We start from the raw sequence: 27,431 nt of genomic DNA, 5'->3' as shown, positions 1-27,431 counted from the left end.
TGTTTTATATCATTTACATTTAAATAATTTTATTAATTTTATTAAATAATTTTATATAATATGTATGTATAAACCATGTATAGTATATATAAACTAACATATATATATATAAACTATATAAAGTAAATTACTTATATAGTTTATAGAAATACTATGCATAAACTATATAAAGTAATAAAATATATAGTTTATAAAAACCCTAAATCCTAAATCATAAACCCTAATTCTAAACTTTAAACCATAAACCATAAACCATAAACCCTAATTTAAATGGACTAGCACTAATGCATATATATTTGTAATAAAAGAGTGGGCTTGCATTGGGCCTATGTAACCTAATGTTAATGGACTAGCACTATTGCAAATGGACTTATTTTGGGTTTTTATTACTTATTCATAACAACAAAATAAATGAGCCATTAATGTGAATTAACCTAACATGCAACTAAAATACAAATTGTAATTTAAATTAATATGACATGTACTACTATTTATGAACCATATAATATGCAATGTGACATACTAATATTTAACACCTAATTAATCATGTTTATATAATTTACATTTAAATAATTTTATTAATTTTATTAAATAATTTTATATATATGTATGTATAAACCATGTATAGTATATATAAACTATATATATATATATATATATATATATATATATATATATATATATATATATTATATATATATATATATAAACTATATAAAGTAAATTACTTATAGTTTATAGAAACACTATACATAAACTATATAAAGTAGTAAAATATATAGTTTATATAAACCTTAAATCATAAACCTTAAATCATAAACCATAAACCCTAAACTTTAAACCACAAACACTAAATACTAAATCATAAACCCTAATGTAAATGGACTAGCACTATTGCATATATATTTGTAATAAAAGAGTGGGCTTGCACTAGGCCTATGTAAACTAATGTTAATGGACTAGCACTATTGCAAATGGACTTATTTTTTGGTTTTATTATTACTTATTCATAACAACAAAATAAATGAGACATTAATGTGAATTAACCTAACATGCAACTAAAATACAAATTATGCAATTTAAATTAATATGACATGAACTACTATTTATGAACCATATAATATGCAATGTGACATACTAATTATTTAACACCTAATTAATCATGTTTTATATAATTTACATTTAAATAATTTTATTAAATAATTTTTATAATATGTATGTATAAACCATGTATAGTATATAAAACTATATATATAAACTATAAAGTAAATTACTTATATAGTTTATAGAAACACTATGCATAAACTATATAAAGTAATAAAATATATAGTTTATAAAAACCCTAAATCATAAATCATAAACCTTAATTCTAAACTTTAAACCATAAACTCTAAACTATAAACCCTAATTTGAATGGACTAGCACTAATGCATATATATTTGTAATAAAAGAGTGGGCTTGCATTGGGCCTATGTAAACTAATGTTAATGGACTAGCACTATTGCAAATGGACTTTTTTGGGTTTTATTATTACTTATCATAACAACAAATAAATGAGCCATTAATGTGAATTAACCTAACATGCAACTAAAATACAAATTATGCAATTTAAATTAATATGACATGTACTACTTTATGAACCATATAATATGCAATGTGACATACTAATTATTTAACACCTCATTAATCATGTTTTATATAATTTACATTTAAATAATTTTATTAAATAATTTTATATAATATGTATGTACCATGTATAGTATATATAAACTATATATATATAAACTATATAAAGTAAATTACTTATATAGTTTATAGAAACACTATGCATAAACTATATAAAGTAATAAAATATATAGTTTATAGAAACCCTAAACCCTAAATCATAAACCCCAATTTTAAACTTTAAACCATAAATCCTAATTTAAATGGACTAGCACTAATGCATATATATTTGTAATAAAAGAGTGGGCTTATGTATTAGCCTTTGTAAACTAATGTATTGCCAAAATTATTTATATTAATAATGTAAAACGTTAATATATATTACATAATAAATAATTTCATTATTAATATTATTTTGTCATTATATAAATTAAACTATATAATTTATATAAATTAAACTATATTAATTTTCCTTTGCATTATTAATCATGTTTTATCTAATTTACTTTTAAATAATTTTTTAAATTTTTTAAATAATTTTATATAATAGGTATATTTATTAATTTAATTATCAAAATAAAATTTTTTATAACATTTAAAAATCATATTAATTTTTAATTACATCATAAACTAAAAAACTCATAATTTTATTAAAATCTTATAATTTCATCCATGGTAATATATAAGTATGGTAAATATCAGATCAGGTCATTAACAAGTTGGATCATTTACAGGTCAGGTTAAAAACATGTCAGATTGAAAACAAGTCATGTTAAAAACAAGTCATGTTGAAAACAGGTCAGGTTGAAAACAGGTCGGGTAATACCAGTTATTTATCAGGTCAATCTCGGGTTCGGGTTCATATCAGTCGGATGCAGTTCGGGTTCGGGTATCATATTTTCAGTTCAATTCGGGTTCAGGTCGTTCTCAGGTCGGATGCAGGTCGAGTTCGGATCCACAATCTCCAGGTCCAACTCGGGTTCAGGTCAACACCAGTTCCGACTCGAGTCGATTTCGAATCGCCGCAGCGCAGGTCAAAAACAGTTTTGACTCGGGTCGGTTTCAGTCAGTTTTACAGGTCGGGTCAGCTTTTTACAGCCCTAGTATTCATCTATATCATCATGATTATCGCAATGCAGTGATTTTTCAGCCACATGATTCATCGAACTTCATCATCACTATGCAGGTGTGACAATAGCAATGATAAACGATATCTAAGATGAATATGTTTTCAAGTTTTTCTCATATTTGCATATAGTATGGGTATATGGAGATAAGGTCAAGAGTTTGGTACCACAGTTTCTGTTATCCTTACTGCTAGGCTGTCCCCGTAGAGGATAGGTTTTGCTTTTCTTAACCATAGTGCGAAGAACAAAATTAATGAGATTTAAAGCTTTGTTTTCTTTTATTTTTATTGGGTATAAAGGAGGCGCTAGTTTGGGGTAAGGAAAAGGTTGTAGATATATCATATAACTTAACTTTCTATATGTCATCTTTTTTAGGATGATTGTACGAATTGATTCGATTAAATTTTATATAAATTATGCTTTTTTTTGGCATGATGAATGTTGTAGTTTGGGATAACAGAAGTATTGTAGTCATCGAGATTTGAATCCAGACTTGAAGAATGATTGTATGAATTAATTAAGTTCTAAATTTATAAATGCAATGTTTTTTAAGGAAAAAAGATAAAGAAATGATTGTAAAAATTATAATCTAAATCTTAAACTTACTAAATATTTTCTTAAAGATGATTATGTTGATTAAGCAAGCCTAAATTTCGAGTTTAATAAAAGCTTTGTTTGCACATGGTGGCTCCAAGAAATGAGATGAGCTGTTAAAAAGCTAGGTCGCTGCATGCAGCAGAAGTAAGACCATATCCACTGATAATATTACTGATTATACAAGCAGAACAATAACAAATAAATTAATAAAGAACCAAAATAGGCAGAAGATTCACAAGATTAATGGTGGTGTACCGATGAGCTAAAAATGGTTGATTGATATTAGATTTGTATTTATTTGGCCCCGTGAACCTTTGATATATTATCCGGTGGATCAATAATCCCTTTGCTTGCTTTGAGACTATATGATTCTGCAATAATACTGCATGTGAATCCTCTAAAATATTATCAATTTGTTTGTTTAATCAGTAACCTCTTTTACACTTGCATTTGCAGTATTTATGTATATATATTGAGTTGGTGTCAATTGCTATATTTAAAACAAATTTAATTATATATTTCATAATAATAAATATGTATTTTGAAATATAATCTTAAGTAGCATGGGTGGACAATAGTTAATATTCTCCTTCGTATTAAGTTCAAAACGTACAATTAAATGATGCATACAGGAAAAAGGAAAGTCCAATCTCCTACATTCTTGTTGTCATCTTCAGTTTCTAGTACTAGAAAATGTAACTTGGTGTACCTCAAAATATAATAATAATAATAATAATAATATATAAGTTGGATCGAATAATAGTCTATCGCCCCAGTTACCTTCGCTTAAGAGGTATTTCTTTTTGAAGATCAGTTGAGAGGTATGACTTCAATATAGCAAGGTGATTTTTTTCTTCATTTTTCTCCAACAAAAGGGATCTTTTTCTCATTTACTGCTTCTCTAATGTCTTCTCTTTTCTCCTAAGAACCATCGTGGCTACAAAGCTTAATATTTTTCATCTATCACAGATGTTTTTTTATCCAAATCAATTGAAGTGAATCGTCACAAATAATTGGTTACCATATTGTTCGTCAATATCGGTACGATGCGTGCAGACACTTTTAATCTTCAACAAAAATTTCATGAAATTTAATTTCCTCTAGTTAATATTTACTTCCATTTTGAAATTTCTCCAGTATTGTGCATCCTAATCTCCACAAAGACTTGATGAAAATAATATATTATTAATAGATTTTATATAAAATATGAGCATAAATATTTACTAATATATCTTCATCAATAAAGGAACAAACCCTTTTCAGTCTCTTCAAACAATCATCAATGAAAGGTATACCTATCCATTTTTATTCAAAAAAAATGCTAATATTTATTTCTAAGTATCTGAGAGCAAATGTCTTGTGATCGTAGATGACCAGAGCAAGTTACCTTCAACCTCTTTCACAATATGGTCTCTTAAGACCTGACATCAAAATATCTCTAAAATATTGAGATGTCTCTATTAATTACAATGTAGAGATGTCTTGGCGCGTAGTATTCTCTATTATGAATCTTCTTACATTAAGATGCATATGTGAATATGCCTCCGCTTGTAGTATTATCTATCGTGAACTTTTTCCAAAATGTTGATGCATCTCCTCTAATTATAATATAGATATACCTTCGCTTGTAGTGTTATCAATCATAAATTTTCTCTAAAGCGTTGAGATACCTCTGCTAAATACAATGTAGATATATTTTCATTCGTGTGTCCTCTATCGTAAACTTTCTCCAATGAGTTCAAAATGTCTCTATTAATTATAACTTGGAGATGTCTATACTTGTCATGTTCTCCATTGTGAATTTTCTGCATTGAAATGTGTCCACTAATTATATGTAAAGATGTTGAGATGCCTTCACTAATTATAGTGTAAAGATAGGTGTTCTTCATCGATCATGAATTTTTTCAAAATGTTGAGAGGTCTTCACTAATTATAAGGTAGAGGTGCTTCAATTAATAGTTTTCTTCATCGTGAATTTTCTTCAAAGTTTTATGATGTCTTCTCTCATCGTGAAATTTTTCTTAAATATTTTTTATCGTGAGTTTTTTCTTAATGAGGCACTTAACCGGTTTTAAGATAATGTAAAAATAATAAAATATTTGCTTGTAACTTTCAAAAGCTAAAATTCCTACAAAACTTTCAAAAGCTCCTAGAAAATGTTTAACATTGAAATGATATAAGAACAAATTCACATTAATCAAGGTGTCCACATCGATTTATCAAATATACTAATTTTATAACCTTTGAGATATTTTTTTTTAAAAAAAATTAGGGTAAACTATACTAGAGACCACCTAACTATAGCCATTTTTTCATTTTGACCACTATTTTTGAATTCTTGTCAATCAAGACACCAATCTGTTTCAATGCATTCAATTAGGTCACTTGCCGTTAACATTTAACAGAAGTGTTGATGTGACAGTTAATAAAATTGGTATAATTACACATATGATCACTGTTACTTATATATTATCTCAATTTGGTCATAAATTTAATTTTCGAATCAAATTATGTCACGTGTCACTAATACCAAATATCATGACACATGTCGCCACCTGATTGGAGGATTTAATTTATTTACCAACAACCAATGGCGGAGAAGAGAGAAGCCCAACCACTAGGCCAAGTTCATTTTGTGGTTTAAAGAAGACTACATATTGTATATATATTGTTTCCTAGTATAATCTTAAATTCTTAACTATAAAAATATATATTTTATTATTTTTCTTAATTTATCGAATATATATATTTTGGTTTAAAGTAGTACAAGTTTATTATTTAAGTTAAGAATATATATTTAAAATATTTAAATTCTTAACTATAATTTTTTTTATTTTTTTTCTTAATTTATCGAATTTAAAATATTATAAGAATAAAATTTAAATATTTAAGTCAAGATAAAAAATAAATTTTATAGTTAAGAATTTAAAATTATACTAGGAAACAAGATATATATCATATGTAGTCTACTTTAAACCAAAAAATGAACTTGGTCTAGTGGTTGGGCTCCTCCCTTCTCCCCCAATGGTTGCTAGTTCAAATTTTTTGTGCCCCTTTTACCACTCATAGTTTTCTTTCCATCAAGAGGGCGATACATGTCATGATATTTGATATTAGTGGCACATGGCATGATAAGATTAAATTTATTTTAATTTATTAAATTTAGGACCAAATTGAGATAATATATAAGTAACACTGACCAAATGTGTAATTATATCAATTTTATTAACTACCACACATCAGTGCTTCTGTTAAATGATAACGGTAAGTGGCCTGATTGAATGTATTTAAATAGTTGAGTGATTTGATTGACAAGAATTCAAAAATAGTGGTCAAATGAAAAAGGGCTATAGTTGAATGGTCTATGGTATAATTTACCCAAATATTTAATTCACAAATAAAACTTTTTGACTTGATCCATGCTTGAATCGCTCTCTTTCGAAACTTTTCTACAGTGACGGTGACAACTAAACTAATATTCACTATTTAATTTTGAAGCAATGAGCCAAAATTTTAAATGAAAGTATACTTTTAACTTTAGAAGATGTTGACCTATAGTATTTTAAAGTAACATAAAAATAGAATTAAAAGTTAATATTTTTAAAATACGGTAAGAATTAAATTATTTAATCAATTTTCCATTTTTTTACAGTACGATAAATTAATATTTAACTTTACCCTAATTTTCAATTCTATCTATCTATATGAAATTTAAATATACAATAACTAAATTGCTCTCCAAAACCCTTAATATGGGACAGTTTCTGAGTAGTGAATGTAGGTAGGTGATTATTACAAAAATGTTCATTGTTTTCTTTAATTTCTCTTCATATATTTAAAGATTTTATCTTTATATTCAAATTTTCTTCAATTAGATATTAATATTCTTATATAAAATAAGAATAAGAAAGTAACCCATGGAGCCCTCGGTCACATGCAGGATTTATGGGGTTTATAATTATAGATAGCTTTCTTCGTTGCTCATTAAGTTCCTTCACTCCCATATCTTTCATTTCTCTAAATAACTTCTTAACTAATTAAACAAGAATGCCACTCAACAAAAAGAAGCTGATCCTCAGCACGGTTTCAGTCAGCTTAGGCTGCAAGAAATCGAAGCTCTCCGGTTTTTTCGACCCCAAACCCAAACCACGTTCTCCTTCATCCAAAACAACTCCTCCTTTGCCGTCGTCAGGATTCGAAACTTTGACCTCGTTTTCTGTGAGCTCGGGCACAGCCATCCAGTTCCGGGACATGGACATAGACAAGGAAACCAAGTGTTCGACGGCGACGGTTATAGGGTTTGGGCGTGTGGGAGGGGAGAGCGTGGCGGTGGAGAAAGAGTCGGATGACCCTTACTTGGATTTCAGGTACTCAATGTTGCAAATGATATTGGAGAAAGAGATATATTCCAAAGATGATTTGATGGAGCTTCTCAACTGTTTCTTGAAGCTCAATTCGCCTTATTACCATGGGATCATTGTTAAAGCTTTCACTGAGATCTGGAACGGGGTGTTCTCCATCAAGCCTGCTGACCGTTCCTTGAAGCCAGTTTATATTTAGTACACTCTTCCTGTATAACCTTTTATATTATCAGTAAATTCTTTATTAAAAACGTACTCATCTCCATTTATCAGGGAAAAAACTTTTAATCATATAATTCAATAATCTTATATAAAAAAAATATTCTTTTTTACTATTTAGATCGGGTCTTAATTTGCTAAGTAGAGAAATTAAAAGAATACTAACTTGTTATTCATCAAGCACGCTTAAGTTACAAGGTGTGGAGCTCATATATATATATAACTGCCTATGCTAGTAACTGCTAAATCAAAAAATAACAAACAAGACTAACCAACATAACAACTAATTAGAATTATATTTACAATTCTAAACAATGGGTGAAGCTTTTTTTTCATGCACTAAATGAAAATATTTCTTCAAATAGAAATGTTTAAATAAAAGTGTGTTATTGTATATTCCTTGGCTAATTTTAAGTGGAAGTCTTGTAATGTTAAACAGTAGAAAAGAGCCGTAAGTGTTGATGGGTCACATGAGCATATATACTGGAGTCTTTTTAAAAGCGAAATTCATATGAACAGTATTGGTTTCGTTTTCTTCTCCTTTTAGCTACGGTACTTCACCAGCAGACAAGTTTACCCCTACAGAAGAGTTTTTCACAGATAATGCGTGCATACAATATGTATATAATCATTGAATTAAATGATGGTTGAGACTTGACTTGAGGCCATAATTCCTGAAAAGAACATAGATAAATTATTGAAAATTGCCTTGTGGGTGCTTGGAGAAGAGATTACTGTCACTTTTTAGTGGTGAAGTACATCTAATTTGAAGGCGGCATCAAAACCTTAACCTTATCTTTTGTAAAGGAAACCTTGGATAATATCAGTAATAAAAATATTTTTTTAATAGTTTTATGATTCAAATAAAAATTTAAATATAAAATTAATTACTTAAGCAAATGTTCGTATGTGGTGCTTCTCGACTATAATATCATTTAATGAAATTAAGAAGAAAATGATAGTTAAATAGATTGAGACAATGATTTTATAAGTTTATATACGACTCTCCAAGTCTGGAGGGAACTCAGACCAATGATGTAGGGTTATTTGATGTCCCAATAAAAGAATCAATGAATTTTAAGCTAGAATTCAATAAAAACGACATTGCTAATAATCACTTTTGTATAGACTGGGAGGCTAGATAATTGTATAGAGAAAAATAGCATTTAGATATAGTTGTACATGTAGTGGATTTATTCTTACTTTTTATCTTAATGAAGTTTACAACTTATAAAAAGAACAGTAATAATCGTTAGATCAAATTGAGTAAATTATCTCATAATATGTCTCTATAAGATATAATTTAAATTTGTTGATCGATAGATCGAATACTAATGATTTTATCAAATATGTATTAATATTGAAACATATCAAGGAAAGAAAGGAGACACGATGGGTGATGAATCACTACCTAGCCAATCTTTTGACATTTTTCCTCTCGAGGGGGAACATCTAATTACTTGTGTGCCTACAAAAGCACACAATGCTTCAACTGAAAAGCTAAAGAAAGTTGCTAGCTAACGTGGGTTTTCTACAAGATATATCTTTTCTCTTTAAGAATAGAAGAAAAAAGAGAGGGAAACAAACATACTCTCCAATAGGTTCTCTATATATATATTTACTTATAATTGAACCAATTAAGGCAATTGTTTGCAGTCAGTGATTTCCTTCATCTCCATTTGCTGATGCTTCAACTCCAGCATTTGCAAAATTTGGTGTAGAAGTAGTTTCTTTTATATGAATAATTTTAAGCAATGTTTTTAATTTATATAATTGATTTTCAAAAATATCATTTAACATATTTAGATTCTATATAATTTTTTTAAGTAGACTTGTCCAAGGGTTGGATTAGTTACCCGGGTTCGAAACACAAATTAAAATTTAACAGGGTTTAAACAAAAAAAATATTAAATTTAAAAAAAGTTCAATTATAATATAGTCAAGCTTGAGTTCTAACATTCAAAATCCGAATTTAATTTGACCAAACTTTTAAATATCGTAATATATGTAATCTATTTAAGGCATGAAGTTTGGGTGTTGGGTCATAGCTGGATGATAGTGTGGCTCTTAATTAAGATGGCAAAATTTATCAACATATCTCGTTGTTGTGAAAGGAACATACAAAAAATAAAGTTTGAAAAATGAAGAAAACTTAAAAGCAAATTAGGGGACCAATGAATTGGTACATTCTGACTTGGAGGATCAATATCTAAGACTTGTTAAAGACAGGTTTTTCGTGACAAATAAAAGGAAATGGTGGGCTATTTAGGGTCAAATCAAATGAATTACCCAAGTCACTCCAAGGACAGTTCAACCCCATTGTTTTCAATCCTTGTCCCTCAAAGAGGGAACCCCTGATTGGCATTGTCTTTGAAGGGTTTACATTCCTAATGTCTTCCTCTCATATACATTTGATTTTAGGGTTTGTCCTAACTCTTACTCTATGGTTTGCTGGATTCCAATTTTCTTACGCCGACATTGAAGGCTTGAATACCCTTGTAAGGCTGCCAACTAAGTATTAGGCCCATGATTTTCGGGCCCTATTAAACGAAGACTTCATATTTGAATCGTTTAAAAACTAATGCATGAACGGATTAAGCATACGTCAATCAAATTTTGTAAATACTTATTATAAGAACAATTCATACGTCAACCAAAATATTATTGAAGAAATTTCATACATCGTGTTGTGAAATTAATTTAAGACTTGATGTTTTATACTTGTCCAAAGATTGAATTGTTTATCCAACCAATAGACCTAGCGTGAGTTGAACTGAATTTAAACAAGTTTTGGTTTTGAGCTAATCCAGCCTAAATTACCATTCTAGTTATAAAAAATGTATCGAGTAATAACATGCTTTTACATGAGCCTACTTCATCATCTAAGGAGGCCTATTTGTTGGGATACTGTACAAACTACAAACTTAAACAAGTTCTAGCAGTAAGCAAGAAAGTGACATCCTAAGTGCATATTAGGATCTAAGTTTAAACCACGTACATCCATTATCGGTCTTTTAGACTCGGGTCTATGCTACGCTAGACATTGTTCTTTAGTTTAATATAATTTAATCCCTCAATTACTATTAATATTATACTTGAATAAAAATCACTATTGTTAATCGGTTAATATAGAATTCTTTAAAAAAATCAAATAATGAGATTGAGTTAAATTTTCTTCTCCATGATCATAGTCCTCGGCTTTGTTGTCATCGTCTCTTCATCCTTGTAGCTATCTCCATAAATTTCTTAAAAGAGGAGACCTTTTCACAATAATAAGACGGGGACTCATGTTTTTCTAGGTCCACAATGACTCGTTTTTCTCGAGTTTGGGACAACACACTTTTTGGCCATGTATGACGCTCAGGTTTTACCGTTTCAACAATTTATGATGCTTCACAAGTTTCTCTACGAAGAAGTAAGATCATCTTCAAGTCACCGCTCCGTGAAGTTTCACTAAATAACTAAAGCACGGTGATACGGTTCTTATCATTACCATTAGTGTTCTTATCAGCAGTTCTTTCGCTACAAAGCCATGGACTCAAGTTCTTGCAACTTCTTTTCTTTGATTGTAAAGAGTTCACATATATATGGTTTATTTCTTCAAACAAAAATTCACACTAATAACAATAGAAAGACCAAATTAAACTGCACTATCAAAAAATCCCAAGTATAATAGAGGGATGAAAACCATAATCTGACCCCTTTCAAGTATAAGCACTTAAGAACACTGCACAGAAACAAGACTCATGGATTGATATTGCCAATGGTTAGTTTAGAGCCGTCCTCATGGTTGTCATTGTTTAAGATTCTTTTTGAGGTCGGTAATTTGGTGTACTCTTTATCCTATCTACCTGCAGCAAAATGCTTTCTATTCACCATTAAAGTAAACATCAAACCAAAATATAAATAAGGCTAAAATATTAAAACAAGAGCCCTGAAGGTAATCAAATAGATCATTATCTTTCATTTGTACTCAAATAGCACCAAAGATCTTTTTACGGATAATTAAATGCCAAGGGCCTAAGGCATATTGTCATTGGGTACAAATTACAGCTCAAAAGCTTATTCAAATGCAACTCATAGATTAATGGCTTATTTTTAGCAGAAAAATTATAAATTCTTAATATGGGGAGTGTGCAAATGAAAGAATGGAACTCAAACTATTACTAATATTAATGATTGATCAAATAACCCAGAAATTGTGTACAAAGATTTAACTAAAAACAAATGCCATGAGGACTTATCAGCAGAGAATGCATTAATATTTCATGAAGATTCAACTTCCAAACCATAAAGAACATTAGCATAATTCTCAACATCCCCCTCCCTAAAATACCTTCTTTTGACCTCCAACCACGCGTCCAATGTCAGCAAGCTATCGGAACCGGCCTGATGGCTCTTCCCAATAGCCCGGTTCACAGACAGAGAGTTAGATGCTCGGTCGAGCCCCCCGTACAAGCCAGCGCAGAACCTTATCAAGTGCTTGACGTCGTAGAGTCTGTCTCCGAAGAGCAAGCGCACGAGGCTCAAGAAATCGGTGAGTTTGAACGGTAACGACTCGCCCGTCAAGCACTTCACGAGGTATCCGAAATCGTACGCGCAGTGGAAAGTCACCCACGTAACGTCCTCGTTCAAAACGAGTCCCGATGACATCATCATTTCCGCGAACCGGACCGAGTCGATCCCCATTTCCCGGTTTTTCTCAAAATCTATGCCTTGGCGACGGAGAAGTTCGACGGAATCGTGAGCCTGGGCATCGTTCGCGATATCGAAGTCTCTGAAATTGAATTCCCAGATAAATTGGTTTTCCGTGCCCAGATCTGGTAAATTTCCGTTACCGTCCGAGAGTGTTAAGCCGAGTTGGATCATCTTCAGCAAATCGACGTTCGCTTTGAGGCTTTTATAATGATCCATGAGGTCAGCCGGCCGTAGGTACTGGGCGCCGCCGCTTCCAGGGGAACTTGGCCTGAAAACAACGCCGGGGAACTCCGTGTCCATTGAGATGATCAGAAATTTGTCGACGACGGATCTGATTATCTCGAATTCGGACTCCAAAGTGTGACACCAAACGGATCGGATCACAACCGACTTTCTTAGTGGTGGTTTGTCTGACATTTTCTTCGATCTTTTTCAACGAAAACCCTCTTTTATTTTATTGGACATATATTTTGATTAATTGTTTTTTTTATTAGGGTTTCAATTCGGGGGAAAGATCGAAAGAAGATGAAGCGAGAGGGGAAAAGTATTTGTAGACGGTAGATAGAACTTTAAAATTGCTTTTATTTTAATTGAGGAAAAACTATCGGAACGGTCTCTTTCTTTTTAAAATTATTCACTTCTGGTCATTGAATATAAAAAATATTATTTTAGTCATTAATATTATCGATCTATAACATTTTAACATATTATATTATTCATGTATAATATTTTAATAATTAAGACGTTAAATATCGTTAAATTTATGATGTGACATGATAATAAAAGCCTAAGGTATGCTTTATTATTTGTGCCAAATTATGTTACACCTTTGATACTTCATATTATGTTTATGTTCATCATTATTGCATTACATATTTCATATTATATTTGTTAAGTAGTTGTTTATTCTTGAATTTTGTAAAGCTTAATGCTTGAACTATTAACTCCTCCCAAGTAATTAGACATCAATTATGTTCAAATTAGGACATCGACATCTTAAAGGAAATTTCATCAAGCCTATATCTTTAAGTACAATACTCATTTATTTTAGTTGAGTCTGTATTACGTAAATACACTTAAAATATGATCGCCTTTCTGTATAAATGTTTAATTTTGTGAAACTCCACTTTTGCAAATTATTTTGATTTGTGTTTTTTTTTTGTTAACATATCAACCTTCATTTATTTTAAATTATTTAGTTTTAAGAAATAATTTTTTTAAAAAAATATAGATCTTTTATGATAATCCGAATATAATATTTTTAAATCTATAAGATATTTTGAGTTGAATTTGGTATGCTACAATATTAATTTGAAAATATATTAATTTCATAAATTTATTTGAACCAGTAACATCACTTAAGGGCCATACAATTTCTGTTGTATTGTAAATTGAGTTAAAAGAATGTACTCAGGTTCCATGGGCCATTCTATAAAGGTATGACTGTTTTTAAGTTAGAATGTTTGATATAATTTTAGTTTTTTAATTTTTAATTTTTAAAATAATATTAATGATATGTTTATATTATGATTTCGTTTTAAAGGAAGTTGTAAGTTTTAGGTTAGATTTGTAAAGTTTGAGGTATTTTTCGATAAAACTAACATTTCAATCCCGTTTAAGATGCTAAAAAGACGAGAATTGAAAATTTTGAGGTCTAACGGTTGTTGAAGACAATGATCGGTAACAGTCGATAATGATCGACGGTGATGGTGAGCAATAGACGATGACGGAGGACTCCGAAAAGATTCATTTGATATTTTATATAAAATATAAAGGCCAAATAAAAATATATCTAATGTTTAGGAGTTAAATTAGTGTTTTATCCATGGTAGAATTAAAAATAAATCACTTTTACTATCATGCAACATTATCAAACTAACACAGTGATCAAAATGTTATAAGTCGATAACATACCTGACCGAAACCTTATGAATTGATAACATAAATTATCCAAGTGTTACTTTTAAAAAAATTGGATCAAAAGTGAACACTTAAAAGAATGAAAGCAACCATTTAAATAATTTTCCTTTAATTTATGGTCTATAATTAATTAATTAATTAATTAGATAATATTATTTAATATATAGTATTTACTATATTTTACCTATTTAACTAATCATTGTGTTTTTAATTATATATTCCATATATATCATACAATTTAATAAGTTTTTTACATATTTTTAAAAACTTTCGGTTTTAAGATAATTTAAGATCTGTTATGTATATTATGTAAAAAGAATCTATCTTGAATATTAATTATAAAATGATTAATATAAAAATAAATGTTAACCTATATTTAAAATTTATTTTTGATGCTTAAATATATATATATTTTAAAATAGTTGTCTAATGTTTTATTTGTTGTACTTTTAAGTATTTGGTTCGTAACTGCCGTTGAAAAACTGTTAAGTGACATGTGTCATATTTATATTTTTTCTAAAATTTTTCTTTTTCTTAAAAAATAAAACTATTATTTTTTTAGCCTTACAATTATATAATGCAATAATTTACGTTCGAATCAAACGATCTTAATGATTAAAGGGATAATTGTTATTCTTAGAAATTCTAAGTTCGAGTACCAAGAACTATATAATGTTTAAGCATTAAATATCAAATTGTCAAGAGTTATTAAAATAGATATTACCACTTATAATCACTATAAATTAATAAAAAATATCAATTTACATAGTTGGCATTTCACATTATCATCCTCTAATTAATGTATAGGAGGGATTACATTATTCATTGGCAAATACCAAAGCTGGAATAGCTCAGTTGGTTAGAGCGTGTGGCTGTTAACCACAAGGTCGGAGATTCAAGCCCTCCTTCTAGCGTTTTATTTTTTTGTCAAAATTATAATAATTATAAATAAATTTATGTATATGATTTTTCAACTTACAGTTTGGCCGAGTGGTCTAAGGCGCCAGATTTAGGCTCTGGTCCGAAAGGGCGTGGGTTCAAATCCCACAGCTGTCATAATCCATTTTTGTGCTTGATATACGTATATGATAATCTTCTTCATTCTTTTTTCATGTAAAATGGTAAAGCCAAAAATATTTATCTATAAGAAATCTTTTACAGTATCAGAAAACTTGCACGTTATTATTGTGCTTAACGGTTATTACATATATACAATTATATATGAATACTGCTACACAGAGTTTCCGCTGCAAGCAGTCATGTTCCAAGTTGTCATTCTAAGACATCTCATAAGAATAGATGTGGAGACCCCTCCCTCAACCTTCTACTTCTGATCGTTATCACAATAACATCATGCTTCCAATTATCAATCGTCATGTTCTACTTCAATTATTGTGTTTCATTTAACGCAATTCCGTATATAATTACAATTATCAATCGTCATATTCTACCTCAATTATCGTGTTTCATCTAACACAATTCTGTATGCAGTTACAATTATCTTACCTCTCCATTTTTCATATTGTCTTAAACAAGATAACATAATCATTCAAACAATATGAAGTTAAGATTGTTAAAATCAAATCTTCATGAAAATAAAAAAATTCAACTAAATATTAAGATAATTTTGTTTTAGTTTTTAAAATAATAAAAATTCATTTTCCAAAAAAAAAATCTAAAAAACTAATTTTCTCTCATTGATATATCACTCATCTCTCTTCTTTTTCGTCTTTATTGATCGATGGCAGCACTAATTTTAATGTTGGTTGTCGACCACCAGTGGTCTTTATTATCTTTTTCTTTTCTATATTAGATCTTTATTTTATTTTATTTTTAATAAGTATGATTGTGTTGCACGTTTTCATATGTCTTTATGACACACTTTTTTATGTTTTTTTACATGTTTTAGTCATTTTTTTCATTTATCTTTTTTTCCTAAGGGTTGATTTGACATCGTCACAATTGATTAAGATAATGCTTATATGATATCTTATTGATTTTCCATTCTTTGGATCCTCATATTGGATTTAGATACCCAATTTACATTCGTGAATAGTTTTTCACGTCGCTTGAGTCTAATTTGCAGTTTTTCGGTGATCTTTCAATAGATTGATCCACTTTTGTGGTTGTTTGTTGATATAATCAGATTTGTTTGTATTTATCTTTGTTCAAATTTATTGGTTAGATTTAATCTTTCCTTATAATTTAGGATGTTTTTTTATTTTGAATAAAATTAGTTGTTTTTATAAAAAAATTTCTACATCATCCAAAATATATTTTTTAACATATGTTAATGATATTAGACTAAAACATAATATCAATGGTGGTAAGATGACTAGACCATAAAATAAATCAGAGGACCAAAACAACAATTTGAGCAAGTTAATCTAACTTAAGGTCCTTTTCGTCATTTACTCTCTAGGATGTCAAAACCCTAACTATAAAACAGTTTTAACTGAGTTTTCGCAGCATCTCTTCCAAAGCTGAATCTGTCATCTGCAAAACCGCTCTCAAAAGCCCCAATTTGACATCTCTTGCATTTTGCCCGAAGCTATGGTAAGTCTTGATTTTATTATTTTCTCTCAATGTCAAGCTAAATCCTGTTTAGTAGCCGAGAAGAATAAAGTTTGGGATTTTGTTATAGAAAATATAAACTAAAAGAGTGGAATTTTGCATACTTACTGTGAAAATGTAACAAACTATGTGATCTGTTTAATTTTTTTTTTTGGTCTCATAAACATTGCAGTGGCTAGCTTCGGTTACGTTTCCATGCTTGAAAAACACTGAGGCTAAATAAAACCTGGAAATGTGAAAAGCTTTGTCTTGTAGTCTTTGGGAGGGGAAACTTCTTGTTGGAATAATTTACTAATTAGATTAGATTTAACTTCACATTTGTTGCCGATGGTATTTATTTAGATTCATAGGATCTTTTTTTATTAGTGTTTTTGTTAATTTAAAGCAGATTTAGATGACACTTGCGTTGATTTGTGGTATTCTGTAGTCGAGGAGAAAGGTTAGGGAGCCCAAGGAAGAGAATACTACCCTTGGACCTGCTGTCCGAGAAGGCGAGTATGTTTTTGGAGTGGCACACATTTTTGCTTCTTTTAATGACACATTTATAGTAAGTGATAACATTCTCTCTGTTTTACATTGATTTTATTTCCTGGTAATTCACTACATTCAAAATGATGTCATTGAATTGCAATTGCAGCATGTGACAGATTTGTCTGGAAGGGAAACAATGGTTCGCATAACCGGTATGGTTTGTGTTCATCTTTTGAAAATGGTTCTTTTGGTATATTGGGTTTTTGTCATCCCCCAATTTCATTGAATTATTTGAGATTTTGTTATTAACAGTATCTTGTTAATCAAACATTGACGTGCACTGAGGAGTTGTTTCTGTGAAAAGTATTTTTACATTTGTTTATATACATAGGTGGGATGAAGGTGAAAGCTGACAGGGACGAGTCTTCACCTTATGCAGCCATGCTTGCAGCACAAGATGTTTCTCAACGCTGCAAGGTTGTTATTGCTTACCTATTTGAACTTTGTGCCATTTAGTTCCATGCCTTGAACTTATTTTTTTCTCATGAACGGTATTTGCAGGAGTTGGGTATTACAGCCCTTCATATAAAGCTCCGTGCTACTGGAGGTAACAAGACCAAGACACCAGGTCCTGGTGCCCAGTCAGCACTTAGAGCCCTTGCTCGTTCAGGCATGAAAATAGGGCGCATAGGTACAAATCATTCATCTTTTCGATTCAATTTCATTGGGTCCATTTTCTCCCAACCCTTGTAAACTGACAATGTAACATTTTCTTCACCGCAGAGGACGTTACTCCCATTCCCACTGATAGTACCCGTAGAAAGGGTGGCAGACGTGGAAGAAGGCTGTGATTTTTCATTCTATATCTATTACTTGGCTGCCGCTGCTGCTCCTTTGACACTAGGAGTTGTAATTCCTTTTTGAAACAATTTTCTTATAAGATTCAAGTTTGCTTTGCCCTGTTCTGCTGTTGCACATTTATAAGTCCCTGAATCGATCTTGATCTTGAATCTTAATTCAGACAAAAAGTCTTTTTATGCATCTTTTTAATGCAAAGGTAGTTTTTATTGTTCCTGGTTTGACTTGTGGGCTGATAGTATGCTTATGGATAACTCTGTTTTAAAGTCTTTCATTGTCGCTCAATTTATAAGCATTTTTGGCAGTTTTTGGTGGCTTATGAACTCTTTCGACATTGCGATTTGATGACTGATATTCATGTTTAATTGTGATTATACAAATGAATATCCACTGTCCATGGAGTCTCCTGTGCCTTAAATTGAATCATAGACTTTCTCTAAATCAGTTTAAAAAAAATCTGAAAAAGATTAATAAGAAATAAAGCATAACAGACTAGCGGCTTAATGGCTGTAGAACATCAAAACTTACAGAACAACTAAATCAAAGGAATATCGACGTGCAAAACACAAGTTTTTTCATACATACGGTTTTGGGGTCATTGAATTGCAAATTGCCGTTTTCAAGCCACGTAGAAGATCAATACACCTGAATGAATAGAAATATTGGATATAGAATAAATTTATATCCTGCATACCTTTATTTTAAAAGAAAAGCATATATTTCTCTCATGGTGTAAGGGTTGACAAGATGTAATGCAAAACCAAGCGTTATATATCTAAGTAAATAGATTCATTCAGCATGCTGAAGCATTTTGTAAGGAATTCGATGATTTATAAACAATATGATTCAGTGACGAAAACATAACCCCTTTCTCTATATTAAAGCACAACCTTTTTTCCTATTGCAAGTCAATTAAGTTCTTAAAGGAAACATTACCAAAAATCACACTTATGATTTGGTTCTTTGTTACCCATGCACCAGGTGATCGGTCATATAATCCCCCAAGTCACAGCAGAAATAGTATATCAGCGAACCTCAGGTGATTGGAAAACAAGAATGAAAACAATTCTATCAGAAGAATCGCTAACAAGTTAAAGATGTATGCAATACAATCGATGATAAAAAATGCATCAGACAGACAGATCATTAGAAATTGAGTATGATAAATATAATATTGCATATAGATATCAAGTGCTTACCTAAAAGAGTGAAGACAAATACTACTGTCAGTATCATTTGTATGGATCGCCGGATTAACAAATCTGGCATCACACGCCCCAAGCCTCCTTGGTGCATGGCCTTTACGAGAAACTCATGTAATCTCCGGTGACCACAGTCCTCAAGTGCCAAACTTAGCCCAATATGTGGACCCTGTGAAAGAGTTTCAGACCATAAGAAGAGGTTATTGACCAATATAACACGACTCTCTGCTATAGAGGAAATGATGAATTATTGCAACCTGCAAAAAAATAGGCAATAAGCAAGTTTAGCAATTCAACGAATAAATGCACAAAACCACATTGCTTATTGTTCCAAATTTGGTTCTTTATAACATTAGCAAAAAAGAATTCAATTTCGTTTGATACTAGTACAGAATCCAGAGCTAACTACTTCATTGGTACACCTTCCAAAGATTAATGTAAGATGGACTGAAGGATTAGGACGGATACTGAAACATACCCATGCAGCACGAGGCGCATCAATGTACAATGATGAATGCCCTTTTTCACCATCTTTCATTCGCTTCGTATAGCTGCTAGGAACCCTATTTCCATATGCATTCCATAAATTATCGAAGAACCCAAAGAGATTAGTTCTGCTGGAGGAACCACTCAACTTATTCTCATGGAAGGAACACTTAGCTTTGCTTTCACCAGCTTCTAAATCCCAACTTCTATCTTGAGCATTCCCATTACAAGCGTTTGCTGGATCATGTCCCAATTTTATAGAATAATGAGAACCCACCTTCCTTAAGTTATTCTCCTTCACAGAATCACAGCAATGGCTACTGTCCACAACACCATTCATATTTACCTCCTTGATTTCTCCACATCCATTAGCAACAATTCCTGCATCTGTCGAGCAAGATGCTTTGACCGGATCAAGAAATCTTTTCAAGCTGCCACTATCATTATCATCTGAGTCAAAACGAATATCACGTTCATTGCGATCCTCACCAGAAAGAAATAATGCCAGACCGTCTCTATCTTGCTCATTCAAATTTCCACACGAGTTTTTCATGGGGTTGCCCATTTCCATTTCCTCCAAGCTTTTCTCAACATTATTTATCTGTTCTCTAATGGCTATAATAAACTGTTTATGTCTGGAAATTACATGCTTCTTAAAGGCAGACTGGTCCATCCTAGCTGATGAGTTAACTGCTCGTTCAAAATCTTCCAACTAATTGAAGCAAACAATGAAGTGAGCTAATTAAGTGAACTCAAAAAAACATAAATTGGCTAAATGGATATAAAACTGAAGAGAAAATATGAATCAATACCTACCATTTTGCTGTTTCGAGTATGGTAGCAAGATCACGCATATGATAGCCAGTCAAAGTAAGCAGCTTCAGGTCAGGATCATCACCTTGAACAAGGACTTTTTCATGCAAAAGAAGTCGGAAAATTGATTCCATCCTGAAAATAGCAAACCAAATAACCATTAATTAAAAGCAAAAAAAAGGGTCTTTTAAAGTAGCTTTATTTCAATTCAGTGGATGCAGTTAAGGCAAAGTTTATGAGAAAATCAAATCAAAACAAAGGAACATTAATTTAGCTGCCAATTATACCAAGAAAGGACAAAAGAAGAGACAAAACCTAGACTTTGATTATTTTATATCTATTTGTAGAGAAATTTAACAGAAAACATAAGCATTACAACCAAATTCTACAATTGAAAAGATTGTTTTACAAACTGCAAATCGGCACAAAAGTAATAATTTCTTTGCTATCGAGATTATTTGATCCTTACTTAACATTTTTTTGTATTAATGGTTATAATCATGTACGAATAATTTTTTTCATTGGTCTCGCTTACGAATAATTTTGAAAAAAAACACGTATTTCTGTTTATTTAAAAAAATATATAATTCTTAATTACTATATAACCAGCCATTTTGGAAAACAGTCATAATTCTTATTCATACCACATAATTACCCGATTTCATGATATTGAAATATTTTTTATCTTTGTATATACACGCACATACGTATAGAGACGAAAGCTAACACCTGTCGACTTCAAAGCAAAAGAAGAGGTTTAAACGAGCAACCGAAAGGAAAGCCACTTTTTACCAGAGCTGAACCCTAAAGGCTCAGAAGACTTCTCATTAACAACCGTCCGATTTGGATATCATAATATTAGATACGAAACATGAAACATAAATTGACAAAATTATACCAACATAAATATATGGATATCTCAAGATTTGTACTATACAAAATATTTGTTGTTTTCTCTTCATCGTTCACTTTTGAACTTATCCGAACATAACTTTAAGCATGTTAACATGTGAAATGACGGTCAAAATATCGATGAAAAAAAAAATGACATTTTTAATCCTTTAACAAACACATTCATGATCCATGCACGTATTATCTAATTTGACAGATAAAGGAAGATGCTATAGAGTTTGATCGGTTGAGAGTTCAATGCATTTCAAGTGTTTGATCATGTCATTTCAAAATTTTGTTATTTGATTTATATAAAAATCATTTGAAATGTGAATATATCATCATCAAAATAATTTTTTTTATTAATTTGTCATTAAAGAATCAAATTCATCTCGAGATAATTCTGATTTTTTAGTATCGTACATCAATCAAGTAATAGAAAATTGTAAATGATTTGAGCTAAAACATATTATTTAATTAGACTATAATATATCAATTACTAATTGACTTGATATAATAACATAAGAAATTAATTCTTTAAAAATAGAATCAAAATTTTAAATTTTGCTGATGATTTGCTCTTATTCGCGGAAGCTTCTATGGATCAAGTCAACATGATGAAATCGGTTCTGGATGATTTTTGCAAAGCATCCGGGCATAAAATCAATGCTGTCAAAACCACTATTTTCTTCTCGAAGAATGTGCGTCATGGGCTGCGAGATCAAATAAGTTCAGGATTTGGTTTTAAGGAAGCGTCCGACCTTGGTAAATATCTTGGCGTTCCACTTTTGCATCGTCGGGTTACTGAGGCTTCGTATTACTACTTAATCCAAATGGTTGAACGTAAACTTAATGGATGGAAGGCAGATTTGTTCTAGTTAAATCAGTATTGGCGGCAATTCCTACATACACTCTTCAGACGGCGATGTTACCCAAGAAGACCTGTTTACGTATTGAGCGTTTGATTCGTCGTTTTGTATGGGGCTGTCGACTAATAAGGGTGGTATGCACTTAGTGAAATGGGAGAATGTTTTGTAAACCAGTTGCTAATGGTGGGCTGGGATTCCGAAGCATTAAGAAGGTTAATGACGCTTTCCTAATGAAAATTGTGTTTCAATTGGTTTCGAATTCCGATGCCCTCTGGGTTCGTCTTCTCAGGACGAAATATAATTGTTTTGATAGGGTGCCATCACAGTTACGTAATTTGAATTGTTCTCGGCTTTGGAGAGGGCTTTGTCTAATCTGGAGTGAATTCCGAGCTAGTCTGATTTGGACTGTTGGTTCGGGAACGGAGATCGACTTCTGGTATGACGCATGGCTGGATGATATTGGTCCCCTCATTGATTTCGTTGATCCAGAAATACGGAAGGAGATGCCTCACTTGCCTTTAGTTGCTGTGGTTGATAATAGCGGAGGGTGGAGTTGGCATTTATTTGATCGTGTTCTCCCTCAACAGATTTTACTCCAAATTGATGCGGTGAAGGAACCAGACCCGAGACTTTCAAATGATTTTATTGGTTGGAAAGGGAGTCGAAATCGCACCTTTACGATCAAATTGGCGTACATGTTACGCCTAGGGGCATTAGAGGAGAGTGAGGAGCCGATTTGGTCGGTGATTCATAAATTTCGAGGATTACCTCGAGTCAAATATTTCCTATGGCTGGCGTGTCACAAGAAGCTAATGACAAACGCTTTTTGTGGTGCTATTATCGAAGATGTGGATCATATATTCAGGAAATGCTCCCCAGCAATATCGGTTTGGACTGCAATGCTTCCAGATTCTGATCTGAATCAGTTTATGAACGTTGATTTGCATGAATGGATGATCCGTAATCTGGTAAAATCAAGTCCTTTTTGTAGAGGCAAAGAGAATTGGGATAAGCTGTTTGCTTATATTCTTTGGTACTTGTGGCTTGATAGGAACTCTTTTATTTTTAATAATGGAATGGCCGGTCGAGGTTCAATGATTGACCGAAGCAAACACTTAATTTCACTATCGCCGTGTGCTGAAGGAGTTAATAGCAATGAGTGTTTGACTGGCAGTACATGCATGGTCACCAAGAAATGAAGGCTTCCTGAACGCCATTAGCTAAAGGTAAATTCGGATGGCGCTCGTTGTTGCACGACTGGTTTGGCCAAATGTGGCGGTGCTGCTCGGAAAATGAGGAAGGTGGCTGGTGCTTTGGCTTTTCGAAATTCCTCGATATTTGTTCGGCGCTTGATGCTGAACTATGGGGAGCTTATTACGCTTTGGTTTATGCTTGGGACTATGGATGTCGGAAGTTAATTCTTGAAATGGATAGCCTGGAGGCTATTAGCGTACTGAAGGATGATTACAAGGGGAGCCATTTCCTTAAATGACATTTGGACGAGCTTCACCATCGTGACTTATTCAACATATTCGACGTGAAGGTAACAATGTGGCTGATATAATGGCAAAGAATGCAAATGAGGATACCTGGGAAACATATTACTTTGGAGATCCGCCGAGATGGATTCTTACGGCTTTGCACAAGGATATTTCCCGTTCTTCTTTGTAATTGTTGTTAATGACCCTTTCCCGACATTAGTATGGGTACTTTTTCCTCCATTAGATTTTTAATGAGACTTGCACTGATGTCTCTTAGTGTATGATTTTTCATTAATAAAATAATATCATTGACACAAAAAATAGATAATGAGAGTCGTCTTACTAATAAATCATCATAGTATTCAAAATGATTTTTCCCGTCAATAAATCATATATTGGTTTATAAAGAATCTAAAATACAAAACTAAACTGGAAGGACCAAAATGATAATTTGAGCAAGTTAATCTAATTCAAGGTCCTTTTCGTCATTTACTCTCAAGGCTATCACAACCCTAGCTATAAAAACCTGTAACTGATAATCTAAAATACAAAACTAAACTGTCATACTCTGAATCGCTCACCAAAAGCCCTAGTTTGACAGCTCTCTTGCATTTCGCCTGAAGCCATGGTAATCTTTTCTCTCAACGTCAAGCTATATTTTGTTTGCATCTGAGAAAAATGAAAGTATAGGATTTGGGTTTAGAAAATACAAATTTGAAAGAGTGGAATTTTACATACTAACTGTAAATACAAAAGAACTGAAGCTAAAATCTGGAAATTTGAAAAGCTTTCTCTTTTAGTATTTGGAAAGGGAAATTTCTTATTGGAATCATTTACTAAGTAGATTAGATTTAAACGTTGTATTTGTTGTCAATGTTGTTTATTTAGATTCATAGGATCTTTTTTTTTTATTTGTGTTTTTGTTAGTTCAAGGCAGATTTAGGTGACATTTCTGTGATTTGTGGTATTCTGTAGTCGAGGAGAAAGGTTAGGGAGCCCAAGGAGGAGAATGTTTACACTCTTCAGACGGCGATTTTACCCAAGAAGACCTGTTTACGTATTGAGCGTTTGATTCGTCGTTTTGTATGGGGCTGTCGACTAATAAGGGTGGTATGCACTTAGTGAAATGGGAGAATGTTTTGTAAACCAGTTGCTAATGGTGGGCTGGGATTCCGAAGCATTAAGAAGGTTAATGACGCTTTCCTAATGAAAATTGTGTTTCAATTGGTTTCGAATTCCGATGCCCTCTGGGTTCGTCTTCTCAGGACGAAACATAATTGTTTTGATAGGGTGCCATCACAGTTACGTAATTTGAATTGTTCTCGGCTTTGGAGAGGGCTTTGTCTAATCTGGAGTGAATTCCGAGCTAGTCTGATTTGGACTGTTGGTTCGGGAACGGAGATCGACTTCTGGTATGACGCATGGCTGGATGATATTGGTCCCCTCATTGATTTCGTTGATCCAGAAATACGGAAGGAGATGCCTCACTTGCCTTTAGTTGCTGTGGTTGATAATAGCGGAGGGTGGAGTTGGCATTTATTTGATCGTGTTCTCCCTCAACAGATTTTACTCCAAATTGATGCGGTGAAGGAACCAGACCCGAGACTTTCAAATGATTTTATTGGTTGGAAAGGGAGTCGAAATCGCACCTGCTGTTCGAGAAGGCGAGTATGTTTTTGGGGTGGCTCACATTTTTGCTTCTTTTAACGACACATTCATAGTAAGTGATAACATTCTTGGCTTTTCTGTTTTATATTGGTTTTATTTTCTAGTAGTTCGTTCCTATTAAAATGATGTCATTGATTGCGATTGCAGCATGTGACGGATTTGTCTGGAAGGGAATCAATGGTTCGCATCACCGGTATGGTTTGTGGTGATCTTTCAAAAATGGTTCTTTTGCCATCGCCCAATTTTTATAGCTGTTTTAGTTTGTTCTATTTGTTCAAATGCCAGAGCTAGATCTTTCAAGCTATTATAATTAATAATGTGTTAATCAAACATTGCTCTGTGCACTGATGTTCGTGTCCGTTATCAAAGTTGTTTCTATGAAGAGTATTTTTAATATTTTTATAGCCCAATCCCGGAATTTTACATAGGTGGAATGAAGGTGAAAACTGATAGGGACGAGACTTCCCCTTATGCAGCCATGCTTGCAGCACAAGATGTTTCCCAACGCTGCAAGGTTGTTATTGCTTACCTAATTGAATTTTGTGCCACTTAGTTCCATGCCTTGAACTTATTTTTGTTCGTGAACGTTATCTGTAGGAGTTGGGTATTACAGCCCTTCACATAAAGCTCCGAGCTACTGGAGGTAACAAGACCAAGACACCAGGTCCTGGTGCCCAGTCAGCACGCATAGGTACAAATCTTTCATCCTCTGGGTTCAATTTCATTGGTTCCATTTACTTACTTCAACACTCTGTAAACTGACAATCTAACTTTTTCTTCACCTCAGAGGATGTTACTCCCATTCCCACTGACAGTACCCGCAGAAAGGGTGGCAGACGTGGAAGAAGGCTGTGATCTTTCGCTTCGTATCTATTTCCTGTTCTTTTGACGCTAGGAGTTCTCTTTTGTTTTTGAAACATTTTTCTGATAAGATTCGGGTTTGCGTTGCCCCGTTCTGTTGTTTCACATTTATAGTTCCTGAATGGATTTTGATCTTGAGTCTTAATTTAGACAAAATGGTTGTGGAACTCTTTATGCTCCTTTAATTCATAGATAAGCCTTTATTGTTCTTAGTTTTATTTGTGGATTAATATACATTTAACCAAAAGAAGGATATTAATGACAGAATTGATTTGTCACATTATCGTATGTGAGCCGCGATAGTTCACAAGATGAGAAGGTTAATATATTTAAAGAAATATGGCATTGATGATTGAACTCAACATCAGAAGCAGCAAAACATTACATTCAAACAAAATACTTAACCATCTGAATCTCCTTGTGCTTAAAGCCACATTTCTCATATAACGCCTTGTTCTCATTGCTGCAATCCAAAATAACCTTATAACAACCCATGGAACGAGCATGATCCGCAAGAAAACCTACAATTTTCTTCCCCAGTTGCAACCCTCGAGCACCGGCATCAACCACCACATCTTCTATGTGCCCACTTTACCACACTTCCTTATGAACTTCTTCTCGATAAAAACACTCCCTGAAGCTATAATCTTACTAGATGTTTCATCTTCTA

General features: G+C 32.1%; 4 protein-coding genes and 2 non-coding genes across 7 annotated transcripts; 5 read left to right on the top strand and 1 right to left on the bottom strand.

Moving 5' to 3' along the window:
* Window positions 1-7,402: 7,402 nt before the first annotated feature.
* LOC120154147 (transcription repressor OFP6-like) lies at window positions 7,403-7,949 on the top strand. Its single transcript, XM_039165961.1, has one exon. The coding sequence runs from the start codon at window positions 7,437-7,439 to the stop codon at window positions 7,947-7,949; it is 513 nt and encodes a 170-aa protein (XP_039021892.1). The 5' UTR covers window positions 7,403-7,436.
* A 4,183-nt stretch (window positions 7,950-12,132) lies between these two features.
* On the bottom strand, window positions 12,133-13,227 carry LOC120153696 (probable CCR4-associated factor 1 homolog 11). The gene has a single exon (XM_039165606.1). It carries the CDS (start codon window positions 13,082-13,084, stop codon window positions 12,236-12,238), a length of 849 nt encoding a protein of 282 aa, XP_039021537.1. The 5' UTR covers window positions 13,085-13,227; the 3' UTR covers window positions 12,133-12,235.
* Window positions 13,228-15,427: 2,200 nt separating this feature from the next.
* TRNAN-GUU lies at window positions 15,428-15,501 on the top strand. The gene has a single exon. It is a non-coding gene; the product is annotated as a tRNA-Asn (tRNA).
* A 62-nt stretch (window positions 15,502-15,563) lies between these two features.
* Window positions 15,564-15,643, top strand: TRNAL-UAG. Its single transcript has one exon. It is a non-coding gene; the product is annotated as a tRNA-Leu (tRNA).
* A 1,357-nt stretch (window positions 15,644-17,000) lies between these two features.
* On the top strand, window positions 17,001-26,931 carry LOC120153870 (40S ribosomal protein S14-like). Of its 2 annotated transcripts, none has more exons than XM_039165738.1 (6): window positions 17,001-17,143; window positions 17,589-17,708; window positions 17,799-17,844; window positions 18,024-18,109; window positions 18,194-18,323; window positions 26,688-26,931. In XM_039165738.1, exons 1-6 carry the CDS (start codon window positions 17,141-17,143, stop codon window positions 26,753-26,755), a joined length of 453 nt encoding a protein of 150 aa, XP_039021669.1. In that variant the 5' UTR covers window positions 17,001-17,140; the 3' UTR covers window positions 26,756-26,931. The 2 variants fall into 2 exon arrangements, with proteins under 2 accessions (XP_039021669.1, XP_039021668.1); XM_039165737.1 differs by lacking the exon at window positions 26,688-26,931 and adding an exon at window positions 18,416-18,593 and having other exon boundaries at window positions 17,005-17,143.
* LOC120153871 (40S ribosomal protein S14-like) lies at window positions 24,783-26,675 on the top strand. The gene is made up of 6 exons (XM_039165739.1): window positions 24,783-24,860; window positions 25,208-25,255; window positions 25,878-25,952; window positions 26,048-26,093; window positions 26,329-26,414; window positions 26,498-26,675. Exons 1-6 carry the CDS (start codon window positions 24,858-24,860, stop codon window positions 26,660-26,662), a joined length of 423 nt encoding a protein of 140 aa, XP_039021670.1. The 5' UTR covers window positions 24,783-24,857; the 3' UTR covers window positions 26,663-26,675.
* Window positions 26,932-27,431: the final 500 nt, after the last annotated feature.

Source organism: Hibiscus syriacus, unplaced genomic scaffold, assembly GCF_006381635.1.
Source record: "Hibiscus syriacus cultivar Baekdansim isolate YM2019G1 unplaced genomic scaffold, ASM638163v2 tig00111105_pilon, whole genome shotgun sequence".
Lineage (NCBI taxonomy): Eukaryota > Viridiplantae > Streptophyta > Magnoliopsida > Malvales > Malvaceae > Hibiscus > Hibiscus syriacus.
The sequence above is the reverse complement of the archived record's forward strand: the minus strand, read 5'-3'. Positions and strand labels throughout refer to the sequence as shown.